At 38.5% G+C, this 26155-nt stretch overlaps 1 protein-coding gene across 2 annotated transcripts in view; it reads left to right on the top strand.

Moving 5' to 3' along the window:
• frmd3 (FERM domain containing 3) overlaps positions 1-26155 on the top strand; it is a 53585-nt gene that overhangs the window by 14053 nt on the left and 13377 nt on the right. The window contains exons 3-13 of one of the 2 annotated variants that reach the window (XM_077520935.1): positions 7622-7726; positions 8161-8203; positions 10310-10388; positions 12691-12788; positions 15009-15132; positions 17606-17693; positions 17788-17876; positions 18073-18136; positions 18354-18389; positions 23797-23885; positions 25407-25481. In XM_077520935.1, coding sequence (XP_077377061.1) covers positions 7622-7726; positions 8161-8203; positions 10310-10388; positions 12691-12788; positions 15009-15132; positions 17606-17693; positions 17788-17876; positions 18073-18136; positions 18354-18389; positions 23797-23885; positions 25407-25481 — 890 coding nt within the window. The remainder of the gene's footprint in view (positions 1-7621; positions 7727-8160; positions 8204-10309; positions 10389-12690; positions 12789-15008; positions 15133-17605; positions 17694-17787; positions 17877-18072; positions 18137-18353; positions 18390-23796; positions 23886-25406; positions 25482-26155) is intronic. The other variant, XM_077520936.1, reaches the window with a different exon arrangement.

The raw sequence follows: 26155 nt of genomic DNA, 5'->3' as shown, positions 1-26155 counted from the left end.
CTTCCATGCATCCATCCATCCATCCATCCATGCATCCATCCATCCATCCATCCATCCATCCATCCATCCATCCATCCAACCATCCATCCATCCATGCATCCATCATCCATCCATCCATGCTTCCATGCATCCATCCATCCATCCATCCATCCATCCATCCATCCATCCATCCATCCATGCATCCATCCATGCATCCATCCATCCATGCATCCATCCATGCTTCCATGCATCCATGCATCCATCCATCCATGCATCCATCCATGCTTCCATGCATCCATCCATCCATCCATCCATCCATCCATGCATCCATCCATCCATCCATGCATCCATCCATGCTTCCATGCATCCATCCATCCATCCATCCATCCATCCATCCATCCATCCATCCATGCATCCATCCATCCATCCATCCATCCATCCATCCATCCATGCATCCATCCATGCTTCCATGCATCCATCCATCCATCCATCCATCCATCCATCCATCCATCCATCCATCCATCCATGCATCCATCCATCCATCCATGCATCCATCCATGATTCTATGCATCCATCCATCCATCCATCCATCCATCCATCCATCCATCCATCCATCCATCCATCCATCCATCCATCCATGCATCCATCCATCCATTTTCTTGACCGCTTATGCCTCACAAGGGTCGCGGGGGGTGCTGGAGCCCATCTCAGCTGGCGTTGGGCAGTAGGCGGGGTACACCCTGGACTGGTTGCCAGCCAATCGCAGGTTTCTGTATGTTACATCTAAAAATGCTAATTTGAGAGATGCTTGTTCTCCATTTTTTTTGTTGGTGCCTCTCGTTCCCAGTGATGCATTTAATAAGGCATGTTTTTTTGGCTGTTTTCCAGCACCCCTCAGAAGGCCGATTTGATATCTTTTGTAATTGGCACAACGGTAAGCTGTATTGACCTCATTGTACGAGGATTTTCTAATAATCACTTACCCTTTTGACGCCATAAACTCGGATTAGTTGGGCCCAAATTCCCCACAGACGCTCCAACAAAATTTTGCCAGCAGAATGGAAGCCGTTAGCATTAATAAAGGGATCATCTTCATATTTTCTTACCTTTGGAGGATAATTATAGGTCATTTATTTCCATGGCGAGTATCCATCACGTGGATAGGAAACATCCCATAATATCAGCCTTGGCGCCTTGCAGTTTGATCCTCAGCTTGGCTCCTGAAGCCTTCAGAGCGTCGCCTCAGAGGATGATTTGCATCCTGCATCCTCGGCTGGACTCTAATCTTTTCAAACGGTCCAAACAACAGCGAGTGACCCACTTAGACTTGACAAACTCTTGTCAGTGCAGTCAAATTTTCTTCATAGAAAAAAAATGGGAGCTTTAACTGCCATAAAAATGAGTAAATATAATGTGAAGGGTGCTTTTAAGTTCCATAAAGCGGCGAGTGGCTCAAATGAGCTTTGCCGAGTGTCACTTTGCACCGTATCCATTTGCTATTAGCTAAATTATCTTCCAACGTTGTTGTGAAGACGCCATCCGTCAAAAGCATCAAGTTTCATCAACCCTTGAACAAAATGTTAAAATTTAAATGATCTACTGTGAAATAGGTGAAGATGCGGAGACAACCGGAAAACGGTTATTGCTGACTTTTGAAGTGCTCACGTCCGACGTATTGATTTGCCTTCTTGACGCATTCTGCTCAAGTCGCAGCGATCGACCCGCTGCTGAATACAAACAGCTTGAGAGTGATTGTCCACGTTAATAAGACGAGAAAAGTAAACAAAGCCGGCTCATACACTTGAATGAAAATGAATCGTTCCGCATGTTTTCTAAATCTCTCTTCACCCACACTGAATATCATCGAGGTTAAAGTCCCGTCAAGTCTGCCCTTCTCAACCCCTCGCTCTGTCTTTATAATTTATGAGCTTTCAGATGTACATTGAGCCAATTAGCTGGGCCGTGCCATGAGAAGAAGCAACTAAAGTGGATAAGGACCAGTCATAATTGAGCTGACATGCATATTAATTAAACAACACTGGCACTTTAAGTGGGACAGATGACCCAGGGTCCTAGTGCCTGAACAAAAATGTTAATCATGTATGTAATAATTTACACAACTGCAGCATTTCTGGTGGGACTTCTGCTGTTTTGTTTTTCTTTCTTTCTTTCTTTCTTTCTTTCTTTCTTTCTTTCTGTGTTTGAAGTTTTGAAGCAAATCTGCCACTTTATAAAGTTGCAAATTTACATATTGTTTCTTGCAAATTTGCAACTCTATTAAATCGCAAATTTTCAATTTTATTTCTAGTAAATTTCTGAGTTTTTTTCTCACAAATTTTCCACTTTATAAGTTCCCAAATTTGTGTTTATTTATATTTATTTCTTAATTTTATAAATATATACGTGGCCCTAACACGCTGCCGTAATTTGGATACAAAACAACACAAAGTTGGGACACATTAACCCCAGGAGTTGGTCGGTCCATTTTTTCACTCAAATTGTTTTGCTTTATACTTTTTTTTTAATTGTTCACATAGATTTGCAGTTAATCTACAGTATTTCTGATGAAAATATTCACTTCTTGGCCAAAAGCTGCATTCATTGACTTTGTATTTCAAATGCAGTGTGGTGGGAGGTCATGTTGCAGCATGAACACTTGATGTTTTGTGAGTTTTTGCGGCTTTAGGACGGACAACCCAAATGAATATTTGATGGCATAAGTGCTTTTATTTCATACCGCTTGACGTCTGGACGTGGCTGGCTGCACAAAGCTTGTTGGGCACACACAAATGCACACACATGCTGAGGGCTCTATTTAAGTGTGTGTATGTGAATCAGAAAGAAGGGCACTTTGCCATCATTAAGTGAGGCTCATGTACAGACTGACCGGGTTAATTTTTAATATCCAGGCCTTTGACAATATAAAAAACGGATTTCGCTTTTGTTGGACATGACATAGACTCTTAAACGCCGTCTTCCTCTGTGAGTCAAGCGTCCTCTTTATTTAGCTCCGTCTCAATCTTCTCGGCTTGTTTGGCTTCTCACGCTGCCTCTGTTGTCTGTCCTCAAGTGTCTGCCCCGGGGACGAGGACGAGTGTGATTCCATGATCCGTCTGCAGCCTTCCTGGCAGCATTCGTGTGGATGCATTTCCTCTCTTTTCCGATTGCATGGCTCCCTCACACTTTTGTCACGGGGGGGGGAGAAGTCCAGACGGGAAAGAGGATGGACACATGCGAGCAAAAATACACTAATGTGGACATTGACAGTTGGTTAGGTACACCTTCCCATTGTAGAAATGTAATAATAATAATAATAATTAAACAGTATTTTATTGTACATTATTTTTTAATAAGTTACATAATAGAAAATGATGAAACATTTGACTTTTACAACAACTACTACTACTACTATTAATAATAATAATAATAATAATAATAATAATAATAGTAATAATAATAATAATAATAATAATAATAATAATAATGTTTAATTTTATGAATTTTAATATTTGTATATATTTTTTAAAAATGAAATATTTATTTATATAAATTATTTAATAATGTATTTAATTTATAAAAATGTGACAAATATGTTCATTATGTGAATTATGTAATAATAATAATAATAATAATAATAAGAAGAAGAAGAAGAAGAAGAAGAAGAATGTCATATAAAATATTATTAGATACATATATAATTTTAAAAACAGCTTTTAAAAGCTAAAAATGTTTGGTACCTTCAATGTTCAATAAAATCGTAAGCTTCCAACAGAAATGTCAGCAACAGTTTATATTGACTTAATTCATTTTTAAAAGTTAATTTGCTTCATAGTACAGGACTGTCTCAGAAAATTTGAATGTTGTGATAAAGTCCATTATTTTCTGTAATGCAATTAAAGAAGCAAAAATGCCATACATTCTGGATTCATTACAAATCAACTGAAATATTGCAAGCCTTTTATTGTTTTAATATTGCTGATTATGGCTTTTTTTTTACTTGGTCTGAGGAAATATTCTAATATTTTGAGATAGGATACTTGAGTTTTCTTAAACTGTAAGCCATAATAAGCAATATTAAAATAATAAAAGGCTTGCAATATTTCAGTTGATTTGTAATGAATCCAGAATGTATGACATTTTTGTTTTTTTTAAATTGCATTACAGAAAATAAATAACTTTATCACAATATTCTAATTTTCTAAGACAGCCCTGTATATGCAGGGACTGATCACAATATTAAGTTCAAAATCTGTGCCGACAGTATCTGTCTGTCACAATTTAATGAGCGACACAATGCCAAAGCCTTCACGAAGATGATTTTGACCATTAGGTAAACCTGCACAATCTCATCTAGTAAAGGTTTTGAAAATAAAAGAGCATAAAGTATTCAATATGGTTGCAATTTCTTCATTGTTGATGCCCATTACCAACCATGGAAAGAAATTACTGCAGGGACAACATGGTGTGAAATAAATCAAAGTAAAAATGTGTTCATTTGCCTAATTGAGCTGTCTAGCGGGTAAATTTGCATTTAAAATCACCTTTATCGTTTCCAATATCTCCTGCTTTGTGAATGCAAAACGAGCGCCCGAGCTGTGCGCGTGTTTTTGTTTTCTTTTGACGTGTGTTTGCGTGAGTGCGTGTCCCGGGGAGCGAGTAAATCTCAGCAAATGCCCGGAGGACTCAAATCAATCAGTCCTGCTTAACTGAGCACAAATTCAACCTCCATCAGCAGGTTATTGAGCAGTTAGAGGACACGCTGCCGACACTGATTTGCTAGAGCAAGAGCGGGACACATGTGGTGACAAAAATGGCAGTGTCAGGGTTATTATTGAGAGATTTGACAGACAAAATATGCATCATGCTACAGTGTCATAGGAAAAAGGTGAACCACTAACTAGTTTGGATTTTAGCAACCTCCTAAATGTTTTATTTTATTTTTATGTTTTTTTTTTAGTAGTTTAAAATTTACATTCATGATTTTATGTATGTATGTATGTATATATTTTTAATTATTATTATTTTTGTCTTTATTGATGACAGAAACATTTCTTCTTTTCACCATTGCGCCAGTCGCCTGAGGTCATATTTTGGTCATCGTTATTTGCATCTGGCACAATTATGTCCGACCGCACAAATTTATCATTGCTTTTGTCAGTTTCAGGTCAGTGAGTGAGCAGGTTGACGAGGCTCAGTTAGAATCTGGGACAAGGGGGACATCATTCTCTCGGACCTCAATTCAAAAGCAGTGCCAGAATTTCATTACTTACTGTATTTTTTAATTCATTGTTGCTTTTGTGAAGTTACATCTTTGAGTTATAGTTATTTAAATTGTTAGTTAACTAGTTCAGACACAATTACGAGGCTCAGTTATGTTCTGGGGCTGCTTTGCTACACCCGGCAGTGTTCTCTCAACTCAACTCAACTCAACTCAACTCAACTCAGCTCAACTTTATTTATGTTGTGTGCTGAGAGGTTTGAATCCCAAAGTTGCAGACACAAATAAGATTTTATCTATTTATTAACATCGAGAAGCACCGAAACTCACAGACGCTGTACACAGGAACAGCTGGACAATAATCCGGCAAACACACACACAATTCTCAGACCCTTAAATAGACAGTCAGTCAATCTCATTGGTTGTGGCTAGACATGTGAGTACTAGTACTGACATGGAATTCTCTGATTGGCTGTTGACTCCGTAATTACAGATAGTTCCTGACATCAGAAAAACATCATATCGCATAAAAGATTCTTCAGAACTCGATTAAAGCTTCCTGACGTAACATAGTTCTTACAGAGAGTTCCAAACATCGTATAACATCACACAGCCTAAAACTAGTTGAAACTGGATGCTGTTACATCAATACCAACACAAACACGTGAACTCAGGCGCACGGTCAAGAACTCTACTCAAACCTAACCCAGGCGTGACCCCAGACATGAGGCAAGACCCAAACATTACTCCTGCATGACTCGAGTCATGACAATTTATAAAGCACTTTAAAACAAGCATTGCTGCATACAAAGTGCTGTACATGGAGCAGATATCGGTCAGTATTTAAGTCGGTATACAAATGAATAACAATAAATTAATAACAAGAAGTAGGTATGTGAATGAATAAATAAATAAATAAATAAATAAATAAATAAATAAATAAATAAATAAATAAATAAACAAACTGTCAACAATTCCACAGCAATTTAAGGGAAGGGAACCAATAATTTTGATCCGACACCAACTTCTACGTTTGAAAATGAAAATTGGGTGGGCGGATCATAACAGGACGCACGAAAAAAGTCTCATTGCGAAATTGAACAGGAAATCAGCCATCCCTTCTCGCCCACAACCAACAACGATAGTAGTCTTCATCTCTTCCACAGGCCTATAAGCGCTACATGACATAGAGGGTACTTTTACAAACAAATTCAAGATTCCGCCACCCTCCACCATTTAATGCGGGTCATTCATCATCACTGGTCTTGTTATCACGATTTTTCCTCCACTTTTCTTAATGCTTCAGCCTTCAAGCTCGCGTGCATTTTGCAGCTTCTAAACACATTTATCTGCGCTGTTTTGTGCTACGTGCTACTTTTTTCCCTAACTGTGTCTTTGTGTGTGTGCGTGCGTGCTTTCACAGTACTTGATGAGTAGATACTGACTGAGTAGCAGAGTGTTTATTGATCGCTCTCTGTGTGTCTGCATCGCTTTTATGGACTGAACATCCGGCCTGTATTTACTGGCATTACTTTACCTCAGCATATGCATCACCACCACAGAGATGCTGATGTTGTCTTATTGTTATTATGATATTTACAATCATAAAACTGTACAGCAGAGCTGAAGCCAGCAGGGAATTGTTGGCTGGGATTACAAAGCAGCCGAGCAAAACAAGCGAGGTGGATTTTGGGGGATTTGTCAGCTTTGATAGCAAATGTTTGAATGTAGAGCCAAAAAGAACTTCTGTGATGAAAGAAGTCAGCGCCAGTCTTGAACACACGGCCAGACGTGATGTTACTCTCACACCTGACATATTCTTGTGTGGATGTCTGTCATGTACAGTAAAAGCTTTTTAATCCAATTACCAGTTTATACACTATTTTAGTTCATGCTGCATACAGTTGGGTCAATTTTATTTATTTGAACTCTTTTACTGCCAGACGTTATCAAAGAAAAACTTTGATATGACAGAGGCTTTGATCATTGACGAAAAAAGATACAATGCTTCCCTCTGCTGGCCATAGTTTAGAGTGTTTTAGATTCCACAACCTATTGACCAGGCAGCTGCACTTAGACGTTGCACTGAGAAAAAAAAATAAAAATAATTGTTGACGTTATTTAACGTTTGTGGCAATATACGTCGTGATTTTACTGATCGTTATTAAACGTTTTTGGCGGTCAAAGAGTTAATTTTATTTTTTGCAATATTTGTGCTTTTGCTTCACAAACAATAGTTCAACTTTTAATCTAAAACATATAGACCTTGTGTGTGTTTGGGTTGCTTGGCATGTCATTCACATGGTATAAAGACACCTGGGAAGTGTTTAAAAGAGTAAAAAAAAAAAAAAAAAAAAAAAAAAAAAAAAAAAAAAAAACCCAAAACAAATCCAAATGTTTGTTTGTCCTGTATATTCTTTCTAGAGAGACACCAAAGGCCAATTCCTGTTCGACCATGTGTGTAATCACTACAACCTCCTCGAGAAGGATTACTTTGGCATTCGCTATGTGGATCCAGAGAAACAGAGGGTAAACTGCACACTCGCTCACTTAAAATAATGCTATATATATATATATATATATATATATATATATATATATATATATATATATATATATATATATATATATATATATATATATATATATATATATATATAAAACTGGAAATATTAAATGAAGAGGCTGCCATCATGATCAAGTGTTCCCCTTGAATATATCCAGAAGTCTCAGCATTGCCAAGTGCTTATACATCATTTCTTAAAATTATGCACTTGTGAGGATAAACAGCTGCTGAGGTGATATTTCATCTCAACTATGAGAGCTTTGGAATGTTTTTTTGATGTTAATGGTTATTTGTTGAGCTGAGTTTGTGAGTGTCATATTCAACAGTGCATAATAATATAACATTATTGTTGAACTTAGCTATTATTATTATTATTATTATTATTTTTTTTTTTTAGCATTGGCTGGAGCCGAATAAAGCTGTGGTTCGACAGATGAAATGTAAGTGCACCGTCTTGTGTCATTTGCATGGATTTATGTAATGTATGAACGAATGTGATTAAGCAGATATAGTAGGCCTACATAAGGATATAAAATACAGTATAGTCATGTCAAAAAGATGTTCACATCCTTTTGCCACATCCAAGCAGACAACAGCAACAAAAACAATATTACAACTACAAAAAAAATACCTTAAAAAGTACAATATTTGTAATAATTAGAGCATATTTTAATATTTAGTTTTATTTACATTTCTTTTTATATTGTTCTATAGATTTTATTTGAAATTGAATTAGAATATCGTAAAAACCCAATGGAATGATAATATCAAAATGCATCTCCTGTAATAAATGCATACCCTTCAATTGACATACCAGTACATCATAACAAGTCATTATGTTAATCATAGCGTTTGTATTGATGCAAAAATGAATGCCAGCAATTATATGCAATTATACCGTTCATCAGACAACATTTATTGCTGATTATTATAAAAGTCTATCTAGTGTATTTATATGACTATAAATAACTAGATAGACTTTTATAAGACTATAAATCCCCTATTTATATCACTATAAAAATAAAAATAAATGAAGGCCTCTGCCCTTTAAAAAAATATTGTTTAATATTACAGTAGTTTTAAAATGGTTCAAAAAGCAAAATAAATGTCTCCCCACAATAGACGCTTGCCTTCACACAGATGCCTCCTCCATCTGCAGTTGAGTAAATAAACGCCTCCGGCCTCTGTGTGAGGAAGAAACCTCTTTCCTGACTGTCCTCTCTCTTCCGCCCCATCTTCTTGGCGTCTTTTAATGGCCGTGCTGTTCTTCCTGTTCTGCTATAAACCGATAACGGAACGGGGCTATTAGCGGTGGAACATGCGCCAGGGAATTAGCGAGAGAGATGGAGATATCGGCGGAGGAAATGTAAGACGTTGATAGATAATGTGGCTAAAGAAAGAAGGAACGTCCGGAAAACTGAGACGAGGAACTGTGTTGACAGGGAAGGGGAGAGAGGAAAAAGAAGAAAAGAAACCCAGGCGCTGAGTCGTCCTGACGTGTCTTCTTCTCCCTGTGGCGGAATTGTCTCCTAAATTAGGACGTGACGTATTTTTATTTTGGACATTGACGTCACATTTGCATACATGTGCCAACTCTGTTAAAAAACAAAACAAAAACAAAAACAGAAAACATCTTAGCCAGTAAGCAGCTCATGTTCTTGTGAGTTGTGGAGCACTTCGGCTTTCATATTCTTTAACATGTATTATGGATTATGTGTGTGTGTTTTTTTTCTTTCCCAGTGACATAATGCCGCTGAGAATCACCCCTTTAAAGGCAAATCTGCCAAAAGTCATGGTGGTCCCATTTAAAAGAACTGCTCACATTTCTTTGCTATTGTTTACTCTCTTTTTATGGAACGATGCATTTCAATTCAATTCCGTTTTAATCTTTGTTCAGTTTTTGTGGACTTTCGAAAACAACAAAACAAAGCCCTGTTAAAAGAAAGGAGTACATTAATTAGTGTCAAGGAAGTAAGTTGACATAATACACCTTGAGTGAAAGGCAAATTTTGTATGACAAAAGAAGCTAATTTTAAGTTATGGAGTTTTAAGTTATGGAGAGTCATCGATGCATAATTGTACATGTACACACATTTGTTTTTTTTATTACTTTTTTTTATATATATAAATCAAGTAATCTGCAAGCAATTTATTTTTAAATTTAAGGTATGATGAGTTTGAAAGGTGTTTTGGAATCTTAGCTTGTGGTATGTTCGGAAGCAATGTCAACTGTGATGGCAATAAAAACGCCCTGTTAGTGCTGTTAGTTTTAATTGTATTGATTGTAGTAGATGTGAAAACGTTGCCATTGTTGACTGCGCTTCTGGAAGCATAGGCCCTATTATTAGTGATAAAAGTGGAAAGGTTCTGTGGCCTGGAAGGTGACATACTGTATATTGATGTACAGCAGCTTAACAAATGGGCCATCACAACAAAACAGAAAACTGTCGGCGTCTCAATAATTACAAAGACAGAAATCTGAAAGAATGACCTTTAAGACAATCAAGAAATTGTACTGCATGTGTGTGTCTTCTGTGCCTCCACAGCTCTGCAGCCCTTCACCATGTGCTTCAGAGTTAAATTTTACCCTCACGAGCCAATGAAGATCAAAGAGGAGCTCACAAGGTAGAAGAACCATTTACACAGACTGCTCTGCTTGGTGTTTGGTTCCATGGTAACTGGGGAAACATGGGAACACTGCCTGCAAATGAACTGGAATAAATTGGAATTAAAGTCCTCCATTTAAAAAGATGATGTTTGATTACCCTAATCTATGTAAATACAGTAACAAAGTTTAAGCTTCAAAATACAGCTCTGGTTCTACTGTTAACGGCACCTTGTGTGATCAACAACTGCAGTTATCCCCCGAGAATATTAAACTGTCTCCGCCTATATGGTTTAAAAAAAAAAAAAAAAAAAAAAAGCTAGCTTGTGTAGTTGTACTTTGAGATGCCACAGGATGGGGTCAAAGGTCTGGGACAGGGCTTTGGTATTAGTCAGGGCCCCTGACTAGTAGGAAAGTAATACATTGTCTTTGTATGTTGAAGTCAAGTTTAGCCTGTGCTTTTTGTAGAAGTTCTGGAGAGTCTTTACATGTCATGTTCACTTTTGATGCATTTGGGAAATCAAATCTGTTAGCCATATGAACTCATCTTAATGGTTTGATGTTCAGAGGAGAATCAGTTTTAGTTTGGGGTAAAAATCAACTGAAATTAGGTCTAGATTAAGAGTGAACCTGCTTGGAAGAAGGTTCTTCCATGTGACCAAAAGTGACGTGTAAACAAAGTAGTGGGAAAATACATGCTCCATCCTAGTCGCTTTGGGAAAGCTTTCTTTCCCACTGCTTTGTTTCATGTTTACAAACGTTCCATCCTCGTCGCTTTTGGTCACATGGAAGATGACCCGGAAGTGTTTACGGAGCACCTAAGCTGACATGGTAGACGAGAAAAACAACTTTGCGTTCCCTCGCAAAAAAAACTTTGCGAGAGAACGCAAAGTTTTTTTTTTTTTTGTTTTTTTTTCTACCATGTCACCTGAGGGGCTCCGTAGAAGACAGAACACTTTAATACAGACATATTGACGAGACAACAAGGCACACCTGGATAAGACACAGTTGGAGCTGATTGGTTGACACAAGGGGAGAAGAGCTGAGAACAGGTGGAGACAAACACTTAATAAGGGAAGAGAGGAAAACAAACCAAAAATAAATCACAAGACACGAAACTGAAATATTATTACCAGCGGTGTCCAACCTTTTTTCTCCTAGGGCCACATACAGAACAGTATAAGTTATTAGGCAACCCTAACCCTGATCAAAATGATGTTTTTGTGTATAATGTATAAACTGGGCTGATCTGGTTATAAACCGCAATATCCTTTTATATTAAGAAAGATGGTGCTGGTGCTGGAGTCAGAACATATTCATACTTGTGCTTCCTTCCTCCATGCTTCATCTAATTCACATGGACCAATTAGCCCCGTGGCAACAAATGCATCCCCTGGTTGCGGCGCCGCTGTCATTTCTAATTTCCTTGGTAACACAACACGCTCCTTGCTGTTAAAATTTCAAGCCATTCTCAGGGTTACCCCCCTCAAGTGTCTATGTTTTCATATCGCAGCATCACATTCTTTTCAGTCATGATATGCTGCATCGTGAATGTTGAAAAATGTGATGAGAATGTTTGAGGTCATCGCATGTATTGCGGGATAATTAATCCGTATTTCATCATTCACTGTTTTTTGTATTCTGCTCTGGATTTCAGCTAATTAATACAGAAAAGCATAAAAACAAATGCAAATGCTACACTATTTATGTTTCTTTGTCCAGAACAGCAGAGAATGATTAATTTAACTGACGTCAGTTTTGTTGTCAAATATCATAACTATGTAGTCTATAATAGTAAACTTTTAAAGGGGAAGTCACCACCCCAAAAAATTCTTGACAATATGTTCTATGCAACCCCACTAGTCTGTATTCTGGTTAATAATGCGTTAGTGGAATATAACTTAAGCAGCAAAATCCAGCAATTTTTAATCAATATCAGAAGTGTCGAGTGAAAATGACATCACAGTTGCTCAGGTCTCATAACAACCAATCACGGCTCAGCTTCAGAAAACAGGTGAGACGTGATTGGTCGTTACGTGAGTACTGAGCAACTGTGATGTCATCTTCAGTCGACAGCAAGTGACAAAATGGCCGCCCCCTGAAATGGATAATAATGGCTGGGTTTTGCTTTATAAACTCATATTCCACATATTTAATATTAATCAGAATGGCATGTTTTGACTAATGAGGTCACATACAACACATTATTGTCAAGAAATGTTTAAGGTTGGCTTCCCCTTTGAAGAAAGACAATATGAACCTTGTGACCCAACCTCAATCTGCCTTTGTACTTTGCTTCTCTTTTCTTCTTGACATTTGCAGGTACCTGCTGTACCTCCAGCTGAAGAGAGACGTCTACCATGGCCGCCTCCTCTGTCCCTTTGCGGAGGCCGCCTACCTCGGCGCGTGCATTGTGCAAGGTGAGGCCCATTTTTGGATCAATAATTCAGTGTGTACAGGTGTCACTAGAGATCAAAATGGGCTTGGCGCTTGCCATGTGCTGCGCATTGTTTATCGGTACTGATGCGGAAAGTTGCCTTAATGATAATAAGATGGAACCCAGTGGCAGCAAATACAATTAAAACATCAGATGCCTCAAAATTGTACCCTGTGGAACACCATACGACAGATTGTAAGACAAATGTTAAAGTAGAAGTGGCGACGTTGGAGTCGGACTGTTTTGAAGTCCACTAATTGATGTATTTCATGTCTATATTTTTCTTTTATCACCTTGTCTGAGCAGCCCTTATGGAGGCTGCTCCTTCTTTTGCAGTGCCGCGAGGTGTTGGGAGGTTCTAATCAGGACAGTACATTCAGTTTCAATGTACAAAAAAAAAATCCTACTAAATTCTTAATTTAAGTCAGAGTACACGAAGCGGACACAGAACGCGCCCCCCCCGCGCCGCGCCGCTTAGCAACACTTAAGCACAACCTCATGGTTGAGAGGAATGTGTGCGCGGATCAGGAGCGGGATTAGCGAGATTTGTTCTGTTCAAAGTGAACTCGTCTGGCCGAGTGCTCTGCGATTGAAGCCACAGCAGAGTCCTCTCGCTTCCAACTGTCACAATGTAATGAGGACAGGCCCCTTCAGGGTGATGACTTCACAGCTGCGGATTAGTTTTAATTAGCCAACGCTTTGATTTCATCATAACACTGATTTGTAATTAACACCGGATTTCGGAGACATGTGGGACATTTCATGTGTTTACAGATAGGGGTTGTACTGTAGCAGTAATCCGTCGCATATATGTGGTTCACTTGACAAACTCGTGGCTCGACCCCTTTGACTGATTGGACTCCAAAAAAAATGTAATTGTTAACTCTACACAAGCCTATGTAAAATCTTTTAAAATGTGGTATGATGCAGTAGGTTGGATTGACACTGCATGGTTCATTTGACACAATTTCAATGATTTCCTCTGAGTGGCACAATTTCAGTATGCGTCATGGCAGCGAGGGGAAAATCATGGAATTGGTTATATTCAGTGTAAAATTGTGTGGTCATCACTCCATTTTGTCAGTGCAGTTGATATAGAATAGCAACACAATGGGAAAATGATAGTGACTTTGACTTCCTAATGATTGTAAGTTCACAAATTAGACAGAAGGATTGAGACACATGTTCATTATGTCTACAGGAAGTGGAAGTGGAAGAAAATACGGAGCTTCCACTCTTCCGGGAAAATATCCAAGTGTGTCTGTGGGGAATTTGTGTTCATTCATCCAGAACATTCACATTCTCTCTGATGGGCTTGTTACGTACCGAAAACATCCTTTATGGATTTTCCTTTTGTGCATTGAGGCACAAAAATTGTTCACGAAACATGGGAAGCAAAACAATTGTCCAAAATGTCTTGCCAAAATGAAGAATTAAAGACTCAGTTGAATTGAATATGTGGTGTTGACGGTTCAGTGCCTACCTTGCTTTTTAAAAGTTCACTCTTCAGTTCACATTGGGTGCAGTTGAATAGTCTGAATTATTGTGCGAGAAACCACCAATTTGTTATTGATTTGGCTCCAGTTAAAGTACTCCGGAGAGGCTCTTTAAATTCCACTGGAAGTTTCATTTGTACCAATCTGTACAAATTGTTTGACATTCTGGTTAATATTGCGTTAGTGGAATATGACTTTAGCAGCAAATTCCAGCCGTTTTTATCCATCTCAGTGGGAAGCCATTTTGCCACTTGCTGTCGACTGATGACATCACAGTTGCTCAGGCAACGACCAATCATAGCTCACCTGCTTTCTGAAGCTGAGCTGTGATTGGTTGTTACTTGAGACCTGAGCAACTGTGATGTCATTTTCACTCGACAGCAAGTGACAAAATGGCCGCTTTCTGTATTCATAAAAACTGTTGGATTTTGCTGCTTAACTCATAATCCACTAAAACAATATTAACCAAAATACCGTGAGACTAGTGGAGTTTCATAGAACATATTGTCAAGAAATCTTTGAGGAGCTGACTTCCACTTTAATAATCATATTACATATTTGCTCCTTCGTTTAATTTTTTATCATTTTATGGCTCCTTTTGAACAAAAGACAAGAAAAAATGGTGTCAAGTTGTCCACGAGCCCTGAGTTTGACAGTTGACACCTGTGCCGTAGCGTATTCACCTCAAGCATTTTGCCTCCATTCAGCCGAGCTGGGGGACTACGACCCAGAGGAGCATCCGTCCGACTACATCAGAGACTTCAGGCTGTTCCCCAAACAGTCGCTTAAACTGGAGCGGAAGATCATGGACATACACAAGACTGAGCTCAGGTGAGAAAAATGAGGATCCTTATGTCTGTGTTGCATGTTACTTACTTGCTGTTTGATCCGTACACGTACTAAACAAAAATGGGAGAATACATTTGAAGATGTAAAAAAAAAAAAAAAAAACAGCTTATGTGATGTGGCTGGATGCGACTGGAGGGAAGACACTATTTATAGCTGGTGTGAAATTTGATTAAAGACGTGAATAAATGGTGCTGGAATGAGGAATTTGCTTTCTGAAACTGTGTTGGAAATAAATGTCACTGTTTCCTCACAGCAAGAAGGTCTCCAGGGTGAATCCTGGATTGTGGGTGTTGTTTTTAGACGTAGTCCACAAGTTGACAACAAGACTTCTAAATTTGAAAGCCTCAGAAGTTGTCCAGTTCTGAACTTCTGTAATAATTTGTTTATCGGACCCTACAAACTTCTTAAGTCGTCATATTCACAGTCCTTGCTCTGTAAGTTGATGTACCTTTGCTAGCAAACTGTAGTCTCAAGTCTTTTTGATTCCAAGAGCTTGGAACATCAGTCCTTAGAAACCCCTTCCTCTTTGTGACGCCCCTCAAGCTCAGCATCTGATTGAATGGGGAGCATTTGTGCACAGCCATTTCACAATCGCTCCGAAGATATTCAACCAGATTCAAATCATTGTCGTCGCTTTTCAAATCATGTCCAGTCAACGGACGTTACTCCAAGTGGACTCCAATGAAAGTTTAGAAACATCGCAGTGATGAGCAGTGGAAACAGAATGCACCTACTAGCATGGGTGCAGTTTTGACCTTCATGGCAAAATCTGACCAAAAAATAATAATAATAATACTGAACTTGGATTTTTTCTGGATCCATTTCGCATTTGATTTGACTGTAGTGCTTGCGACGTATCCTGGACTGGAAGTAAAACGTTACACTCTCCTTGTCTCCCCTGCGCAGACACGGTGAGTTCACCAGATGCTCTTATCCCACTGCTGCAGGATGTGTTTGTATGTTTGTTTATATCTGAGCTTCAGCCCGCAAGGTTTGTCACACTCTTAGCTTTTAAGCATCAAAGACAAATCCCTCGTTTGTCAACAGCGCAGGGGCACACGATGACAACAATGCCCTCGGTCTGCCCCAACGGGTCCAAATGACAGTAATCACGGCACGTGGCTCAGAACGACGCGTTTGAGGTGCCGCGCGTTCTTCCAAATTAGCATTTTCTGCTCTTTGCATATAAACAACAAAAAGTCAAACTGGGGGTTGACTTTGAGACTGACAAGCAGGTCGACCATTGCAAGATGATTACTTTGATGTGACGCCAAAACAAGTCGTATGATTTATAGTTGACATGCTTCAGGCACAGTTTATTTTTAGTGTTCTTATGTTTATTATTCATCCATTTTTTATAGCGTGTGCCCTCATTTAGGTCATGGGTGAGCTGCAGCCTAGCTCAGCTGCATTTAGTTCAACCTCTGCCAGTCGCCAATTAATGTAGCTTATTTACTCCCAAAAACGTATAAATATGTTCTATTTGAAATGTTTTGTGTCCCAAAGACGTATTTATACGTTTTTTTATGTTTGTTTGTTTGTTTGTTTGTTTGTTTGTTTGTTTTAATGCTAGAGCATACAGAAGGCTTTGATGCAGCCTATCAAATTCAAAGAACGGTTGAAGAAATGGTAATTATTACACAAACGGCCAGCAGGTGGCGGTAGAGCAAAGGAGATCAACCAGGGCCACATTGAAAAAAAAAGCTCAATTACTCACAATTCTAAATAGATTTGTGAAAAATGATTAAACTTAGCTATATTCTAATGCTAATTGCTGCAAAATGGAAACAGATAAAAACATTCTTTTTTTCCTGATGAAAGAAGAGACTTTAATCTTTCTTTTGGTAGGTTACATGTTTATATAACAATACTACACAATATTTTGTGGGCCTTGCAAAATTGATCAAAATCTAGTAAACCAGCCGGGAGTGAAGTGGATTGCTTCTGTGAAAATGGCTGCGAGTGAATGAGTTAAGAAATGTAGAGAAAATTTGACTGAACCTAACATTAACATGCATGTTTTCTAGAGGAAAAAAAAAGTCACACCAACCAGCAAGTTGCAAGGACATTTTGAACAATCAAGACAAAACATTTAAACTTTTGGCGAAGGTTTAGTGAAAGTTGTGACCTTGACTGACCCCTGACGTGGAATCAATGTTCTCTATTTCTTTGCCACAAGAAAAACTATTGAAACTCTAAGCGAACGTCTGGTGAATTTAGTGAACGTTGCGAACTTGAATGAACCCTGACAGTGACGAGAAATCAACATTCGCTAGCTTCGCAAACGTTCGCCCCCCCCCAGGGGAATGTAGAGCTTCGATGATGCCTTTTTCTGTCACTTCTGCACTTTTTAGGTCAAATTCCAAAATATATGACCACGACTATGTTCTTCTGAAGGTCCTCTGTGTTACCGTAATTTGTGCATTTAATAATGTCTCCTTTCTCTCTCACACAGGGGTCAATGTGCTGCCTTAGCGGAACTCAACATGCTCCAAAGGGCTCACAACCTTGAAACGTACGGAGTTGACCCTCACCCATGCAAGGTTGTTTGTCCTACTTTTTATTAAGCCCACCTGGTCTCAATGAGGCCGTGTCCCAGTTTCGTCGCTTGATAATCATGGGGGCATTTGTGTCCAGGACTTCACTGGTTCCACAGCATTCCTTGGGTTCACGGCGACCGGTTTTGTGGTCTTCCAGGGAAACAAGAGGATCCATCTTCTCAAATGGTAATGAAAAGTATGCATCCATTGTGTCTTATTCGCAAAACTTGTAAGCTAAATTGTCCATTGGTGTGAATGTGAGTTTACTGAGGATTATAAATGCTCTAAAAATGGATGGATAATTTTATTAAAAGGCTGCCTTCATAGACAGTCTTTGCTCTGAGATTTTATCTCTCACGACTCTCCCGTGTTCTTTGTCCAGGGCCGACGTCAGTAAGCTCAAGTTTGAAGGGAAAACTTTTTACGTCATCGGTATTCAAAAGGAGGTGAGTACGTCGACCTCCACCTTCTCCTTTCACGTGTCCAGATGAAGTTGGAAACTTCATAGCCGTATTAACGCCTCTCATGTTGACACGGTCACTGTGTATCGTGTGACCTTTCCGTTGTCCTTCCTTCCTGCTTTTCTCCATAAATAAACTTAAACACAACTACTGTTTATGCCCCATCACACACAAACTTTTTATTTGTGTGTTACTGTTTCAGATCTCCTTAACAGGCAGGATACACTGTAACAGGATGGTGGGTGTATTACCCTCCTCACTCCCATCATGTGGCCCAATGTTACCCAAACACAAGGTGCCTTCGAGACCAGAATAAAATACTCATTGAAACATTCACAGTCACTAAAACACATTTGTTGCCAGTTCTAGTACAAATTTAAATTGGGATTGGCTGATAATGTGAGAGTATTAGGTCTGTCTAATTAATAGGGATTAAATAGGTTGCAGTTTACTAAGCTGTGATAACATTTCAGACAGTTACTCCAATTGGATGCAGATGTTATGGTGCTGCAAAAGAATGATTGCAATATTTGGGAAGGTTTTATTATTTATTTTTTAATAATAGTTGCCACTATTATTTATTCACTGTCTTTTGATTTAACATATTTATTTTTCATCTGATATTTTATATTGTATTCCTATTTTTTGTATTTTTTCTTAAAAACTTTATTGTGCTTTTGTTATCACTTTTTTTTTTCATTTTCTGTCATGTGTCATGCTTTGTTTGTTTGTTTGTTTATTTATTTGGTTTATTTTTTTCTGGTATTGCTCCTAAAATATGATTCCTCTAAATTCTTTGTGTTTTTGACACAATACTTACACAGAATTATTTGTATTTACCCCATTTGCATTTTTTTTTTTTATTCGTTATATTTTTTTATGTTTTGTGATAATTGTAGAATTTTTGTAGGACTCTTGCACACGTTACCAAATGTTTTAAATTGTGCCACTCCCATTTGCGAATCCCGGAGATATTTCATTGAACATTATCATAATAATATTAACAGTCATCAATTTTTTATACCATTTAATCTCTTCCAGTGGAGTTGCTTTACTAAATTCCCTCTGAATTCCCTCATTCACTCGTGTAATTTTAAACAGCAGTCTTGTGTTTGGGTCCACTTTCCATTTCCAACATCTGGGTGTTGCAGCTTTGATGCCTCGCTCACATTCGTGCATAGTGGCCTCTTCATTTAGCAGCTGATTGTGTTTGACATTGGAGACTGACTCGCATCGCTGATTGGGCGCAAAGGCTCCGTTACGGCAATTAAGTCAAAGGCCGGGTTTGGTCTCCAATGTGCTGGCCGGCCAGCCAACCGCTAGATTTGTGCTAATCCAATGTGATGACGGCTGCTTAGTTTTATCTTTGTGTTTCTGTCTCTTTTCTCTGTTTGTAAACATAGTCGTCGCTGGTGAGTACACGAGGAGGCGGGCGGGTGGCACCACAAATCACTGTTGTACTCTACTCTTCACGATATGATCTCCCTCAATGCACCGCCATCACATCACATCACAAACATCCACCGTCACACAGGCCCTTCCTGTTACATTAAGAGGAATTTTGTTTGTTTAATGTCTGCTTGTTGGGTGAACTCCCGCATGTTCTCATTCTGTTACTGCCTTTCGCTGAAAACTCACCTACTCGCAATTCTTCAATCGTCCTAAGTCGCCACAAGATGTAACTAAATCTCTGATTAAATGGGAAAGTACAGTCATTAGTGTCAATTTAGCATGTTGTAGTTATCCATCTTGACTGAGAGACAAGCTTTGTATGTCGGGGAGGAGCTACATCTAGCCTTGGTGGAAGCTACCAAGAGTCCTTGCATGCATATTTCCTGGGGAAAACCCCCCAACAAAAAACAAACTATAAGCTAAATATTTGCAAGACAAATACTTGCAGCAATGCTCGGTCGTTGCAGGGAATAGACGTACAGCAGTGTCTTACCCGGGATTTACACCGGATGCGGTTGCGGTGCGGTTGCGCTGCGTTCCGGCGACGCAAGCAATTAGATTCCATTCATTCGAATGGTGCAGTTTACACCGCTTGCGTGTACGTTGCGTGTCGACTGCGTCTCAGCTGCGGCGTGCCGCAGCCCTTCCGCAAGGATAGACCTATTTTCTATTTTTCTATTTTTGCCGGACACCGCAGCGGTAGGCCTCCGGCAAATGGCAAGCTAGCACAAAACACATCTAGCGGGACAGGAAGACCGATGCAGTTTCAAAGTAAATTTCCGGTTACCTTTCAAGATAAAACACTCGCCAGCTCCTATTTCGCAAGCATGCTAGCAAAACGTGATGTGGGCGTAGACGGGCCTGGAGTTAACGTGCGAGGTGCTCATTCACGGTTTAGACACCAGCGAACATGGACGAGGAGAGGTTTATATTGGAGGTGGAAAGCCACAAAATAATAAAAGTCCACCTCTCTTGCTGCTTCTCTGTTGAGCACAGACTTTCTGTGTGTTTGTCGTTGTTTTTAATGCCACATGATCGCGCGCGGTCACGCGAGACACGGCGGGAAGTGGTCGGCGACGGAGCTGTCGGACCGCAGCTGTGTGGATTGGCCAAAAAATTGACGCGTCCGGAGCACGCAGTCAAGACGCACCGCACACGCAACCAGTGTAAACCCGGGGTTAGTTTGTTCTCTCATGTCATATATTGTTTGCTGTTAAGTGTTTGTAGCTCAATATCACTGTCATGTTTGTTGGTATGTTCAGAAAATACAATACGCACACAGCACCTGATGCTAATTCCTAACAATACAAGTTGCAATTGGAGGTGCGAAAGGTGAGCATTATATGTTGTACACAAAGTGACCAGTGAGTATTCACATATTGTTTATACACCATATTCTTTTCAAGTAATGGCGGTGCCTTTAAAACATACCGTGCCTCAAATTAATGCCTGCCCTTTTCTATTGTGCTCAAATGGGTTTTTTTTAGCAATATATCTCAATTGTGAGACCTGGCATTGCTAACCAAAAAAGCAGCACCTACAGGATTGCATAAAACGCATCACAGATGAGTTAAAGTGGAGATTCACAACAGTATTGAGGTTCATCTTCTGTTATGTGCGCACTGTTCACCGTATAGCAATATTAGTCAAAATGTAACAATAATAATCATAATAATAGACTCCTCCTTTGGCCGCAATTGGAAAAAAAAAAAGGCACTCTGACCACTATTTGCGGTTTAAGTTTGAGCGTGTGTGTGTATGTTGTTTATCATCCCTCACCGCATGACCTCATCAATGTTTGCCCTCACTTGTAAGTTGTAACCCCGTTTAAATTGTCCCACTTTGAGTCTCTTTTTTTTTTTTTAAATACTTTCATCAATCCAGTCCAATCCAGTCGCAGTTTTTATGGTTTTATCCTATCACCATAGTGCATATTAGAAGTGAAATATTACCTCCATGTATTTTTTTTTTATTATTTTTTTTTTATTATTTTTTTTATAATCCAAAGTGGGACCAAGGACAGCACGGTTACCTTAACACACACAAACTCACTTGCACACATGAACACGCACACACATGGTCAATGCAGCACATGTGTGTAAATCCAAACGACTTAATGTAAAGTGATGTGTGACACGGGGCAGTGGGGAGATGAGAGTGGAGTGGTTGCAACCAAGCAGGCTGACTGAGCCACTGTCGGAAAGGTCAATGTTTACGTCGCCTTTTCCTGGCCAAGTCACAATTTATTTTTTTTATTTATGTATGTATTTATTTATTTATTTTCAATCATTGACCCAATCAATTGACACCAACATGTTAAAATGCATATATAATGTAGTGGTACATTCTTCCCATTGCCCCGCCCCCAATCCTGAGCCACTGCCCAAATCATGAAATAGAGGTTGTGTCAGGAAATGTTATAACTATGTCAACAAAATCACTGTGGCGACACATAATGGGACAAACCGGAAGTCACAACAATAATATAAACAGAAGTGCAAGAAGAAAAAAAGTCAGTACAGTAAATGACATGATAATAAATTGTAGTTGAATAGAATAAAAGAAACTATTTCTGTCATAGGAATCCAAATGATCAAAATGAAAAGTGAGTGTAATGCATACAGTATGTGAGTGGCCTATCTCCATTTTCATCATTTTGCAGGAGTGTTATTTAAGGTTTTATGGTTGCCATTACAAGCTTAGTGCAGTCGTGGTCAAAGCCCAAACATCCATCAAATATATCAATATTTCATGAACGATGATAAATAACATCCACTTATACTAACATGCAGATGCACTTGCACCCAAGCTAAAAAGTAGTGCTGAGTGCAACAGTGAAATACTCCTACATGTAAAAATCACAAGGAACTAAATCTTGAACTGAACTAAAAGTGGGTAGAGTAGTAAGCAATATCACTTTCATTGAAACTATAATTCATTTAATCTTAAAACAAATTAAATAAATCCTAAATAAATTGCCTTTATTCAACTTTCTTCTCACTTGTTTTTACCAGGTTTCACAATAATTAGCCATTTTGAAAAAAATGTTCTACGTGAGGACAAGAGATTTTGTGTGTGGTCATGTGACTGCCTGGCTTCCTTTGATTGGTCAAATGAATAACAATACTAGTAGTTGCGTTGTATTGCCGAAACAGTCACGTTGACAGCGTCCAAGCAATAATAGCGCAATAAAAAAAAAAAGTAGCGAGCGAAATGTAGCTCATTGTATAAACATTCATAACTAAAAGACGCAAGTAAAAAAATGTTGCGTTGAATCTACTATGACAAATACAATTTTTCCAAAAAATTAATTAAGGCAAAGCAAGATGGCATTATTTACTGTATATAGCACATTTCATACTTAAGGTGCGTCGAATATAATTAAAGGTACATATAAAAGCATTTACAAACAAAATAACTGAAGACAATTCAAAACAAAGTATGGAAAATAAAAGGTAGCTTACTAAAATTACTAAATGAGTGTACAGTGCAAGAAAAACATTTTGGAAATTTTATTTTAAGCAAATACCCACACGTATTAATCTGTAAGAGATGCCTAGAAAATGACAAATATGGAGTTAGCTTTTCCCTCGTTGTCAGCAGCGCAACGAGAATGTTTAAATGTACGCAGTGGCTGGTGACGTCATGCCTGTCAATGTTTCACTCTCACGTCATCGATCTCCACATGCTGCACTGAGCAAAATCGATTGATTTTCTCATATTACCAGCAACTGTAAAGGTGCACTTAGAGCAGCATGTCCATCTTTCAGGCCCATTAGGACCTCACTACCGCTTAAACGACAACGTTTCCAATTGTGGCTGTCAGCCGTTCTTTTTATTTTGCACAGCTCCTCTCTCGTTGTACCTGTGCAGTGGACCTTCGTGTATTTGCAGTTCAACAACTAATGACTCACCTGTTTACAATTTTTTTTCAAAATATAAATTTTCTTTTTTTCAGCCCCCATTTTTGTGTAAAACACGTTTTGGTTATATATCCTCATTTATGCAAGAAGTTTGTCAGGAGGTAAATAATAATAATAATAATAATTTGCAGTTGGGCCCGGTCCCTGCCCCCCCCCCCCCCCCCCACCCCCCCCCGCAAATAGAGGGGTCCACTGTATTGACATCTCGCAGTGATTTTCTGTCGTAACTCATCACTTCTCTTTCTCTGCTTTTGTGCTTTTTGTGTGCAGAAGAAACTGGTGTTGACGTTTCACACCTCGACCCCCGCAGCATGTAAGCACTTGTGGAAGTGCGGGGTGGAAAATCAGGCCTTTTACAAGTGGGTCTCAAACACACATACTTTATCTGTACAGTGGAGCCTTCAATGTTGAACGCAATTCATTCAGATTGTTTTTTTTTTTTTTTAAATTAGGAATTCTGAATTTTATTTATTTTTTGTTATTACAATTTAAGTTGTGCCTTACTTAAACCACCTCTTGATACCACCACTGTCATGTTGCATTTATAGAAACTGTCATTATTTACATCATCCGGAGCTGATCAGTATCAGTATTTATCTAACAAAATGGCAAAAATATTGACGAAAAAAAAAGTTTATTTAGAGTTACATTTTGTTAATCAAAGTTGGCTGTAAGAAGCTTTGCTCAGACCAACCAATCAGAGGACAGAACTATGCTGATGTCATCGAGTGCCAACTTGCTGGCCTTGTGAGGAGGAATTTTAAAGCTGATGGTTTAGGGAAACGATGCATAATAGTTGTACTACAGCACACAAGAAGCTGAAATCTAATTGGATTAAAAAAGATAACAATTTAAAGTCTTTTACATTCGATTAAAATGTCCCCAATAGTTGTGGCTGTGCTACAGTCTATTTCCATGCCTCTGTGGTCCACACTAGCAGTAGCAGCAGCAGCCTTGAGTGGGGAGCAGCTGATTGCTTGGAGGCCAAAGTGAAGTGTTAGGAATGGAAAATAAAGCGCAAGGGTGGACATTTAATTCTGTAAAGGCGCTACATGGAAAACTGCAATCCAAGCCAACATGCTACCCTCAACGTTGCCTGTAATATTTTTAATTTAGGAAAAAAAAAATCATATTGTCTTGTCTATGTGTGTAGATATGGAATGTATTGTCAAAATTAAGAAAACAAAATTACACATGGTTATTAAAATTCCATATCTATACTTTAAAATAAAATAACACGAAAGTGCACAATTAGCCAACTCATATCAGCCACTCCTCGTCAGGATTTAATAGAGAAGTTGGAAGTACATAAATATTATTAACAGTGTTGCATAATGATACAGTGATGAATACACCAAACGCGTACAGTATATGAAACTGTAGATTTGCATACAATATTATTTGGACCACCACTGTTTTTGCTGGTCTCTTTCTTGGGAAAAATAGTTGCTTCAGGGATCGACAAAGGCATTCAATATAAGGAAAATGTAGCTAAGTTAAACATTTCCGGCAAAAGTCATAGCTCTTTTTAGAAAAGTACAATTGGGAAACGGTTCTCGAGTTCGGCATGTTTCCTGGAACAACTCTCATGCATCCTATCGACTTATTAATGAGAGCAGCTCAAGTTTCTTGAAGGGAACGAGGCAGGCTAATGTCATCTCATATGCCAGACAAGCATCACATCTGATTCAATTGACTTTGTAAACGAATGCCCTGAACAGTATTACTTTGATTCATACTGAGCTGACGACTAATAGCCGACACTTATCAGTCACACAAATTATACACACGTCGCTAATGTTTTTATTGAGTGCTTGTGCAACAGATGCTTTGCGATAATGAAGCTATTTGTATGTGCCTTGTCTCCCTCTTTCTATTAGGTGTGCAAAGTCAAGTCAGATAAAGACCATGTCGAGTAGCAACATCTTCTTCAAGGGCAGCAGGTTCAGATACAGGTGACATGCCTGTTCATTTTTGTAATGTATGTTTACTGTTCTGGATTTTGGAGTTTTTTTTCTCGTGAATTTGTCACTATAATGTCACAAACCTGCGATTTTTTTCTCATAAATTTTTGATATTTTTTTCTTGCATATTTGCCACTTTATAATGTCGGAAACATACGAGCTCTTTCTCGTAACTTTCCGAGTTTTTTTCTTGCAAATTTGTGACATTACAAAGTGGCAAATTTCCGAGTACATTTCTCGTAAATTTGTGAGTTTTTTCTCACAAATTTGTCACTTTATAATTTCACAAACCTGCGATTTTTTTCTCATAAATTTGTGATGTTTTTTTCTTGCAAATTTGCCACTTTGTAATGTCACAAACAGACGAGTTATTTCTTGTAAATTTACGAGTTTTCTTCTCGCAAATTTGTGACGTTATAAAGTGGCAAATTTGCGAGTACATTTCTTGTAAATTTGTGAGTTTTTTCTCGCAAATTTGTCACGTTATAATTTCACAAAACTGCAAGTATACTCTCATAAATTTGTGATGTTTTTTCCTTGCAAATTTGCCACTTTGTAATGTCACAAACAGACGAATTATTTCTTGTAAATTTACGAGTTTTTTTCTCGCAAATTTGTGACATTATAAAGTGGCAAATTTGCGAGTACATTTCTTGTAAATTTGT

Source organism: Festucalex cinctus, chromosome 5 (genome assembly GCF_051991245.1).
Source record: "Festucalex cinctus isolate MCC-2025b chromosome 5, RoL_Fcin_1.0, whole genome shotgun sequence".
Taxonomy (NCBI): domain Eukaryota; kingdom Metazoa; phylum Chordata; class Actinopteri; order Syngnathiformes; family Syngnathidae; genus Festucalex; species Festucalex cinctus.
The sequence above is the reverse complement of the archived record's forward strand: the minus strand, read 5'-3'. Positions and strand labels throughout refer to the sequence as shown.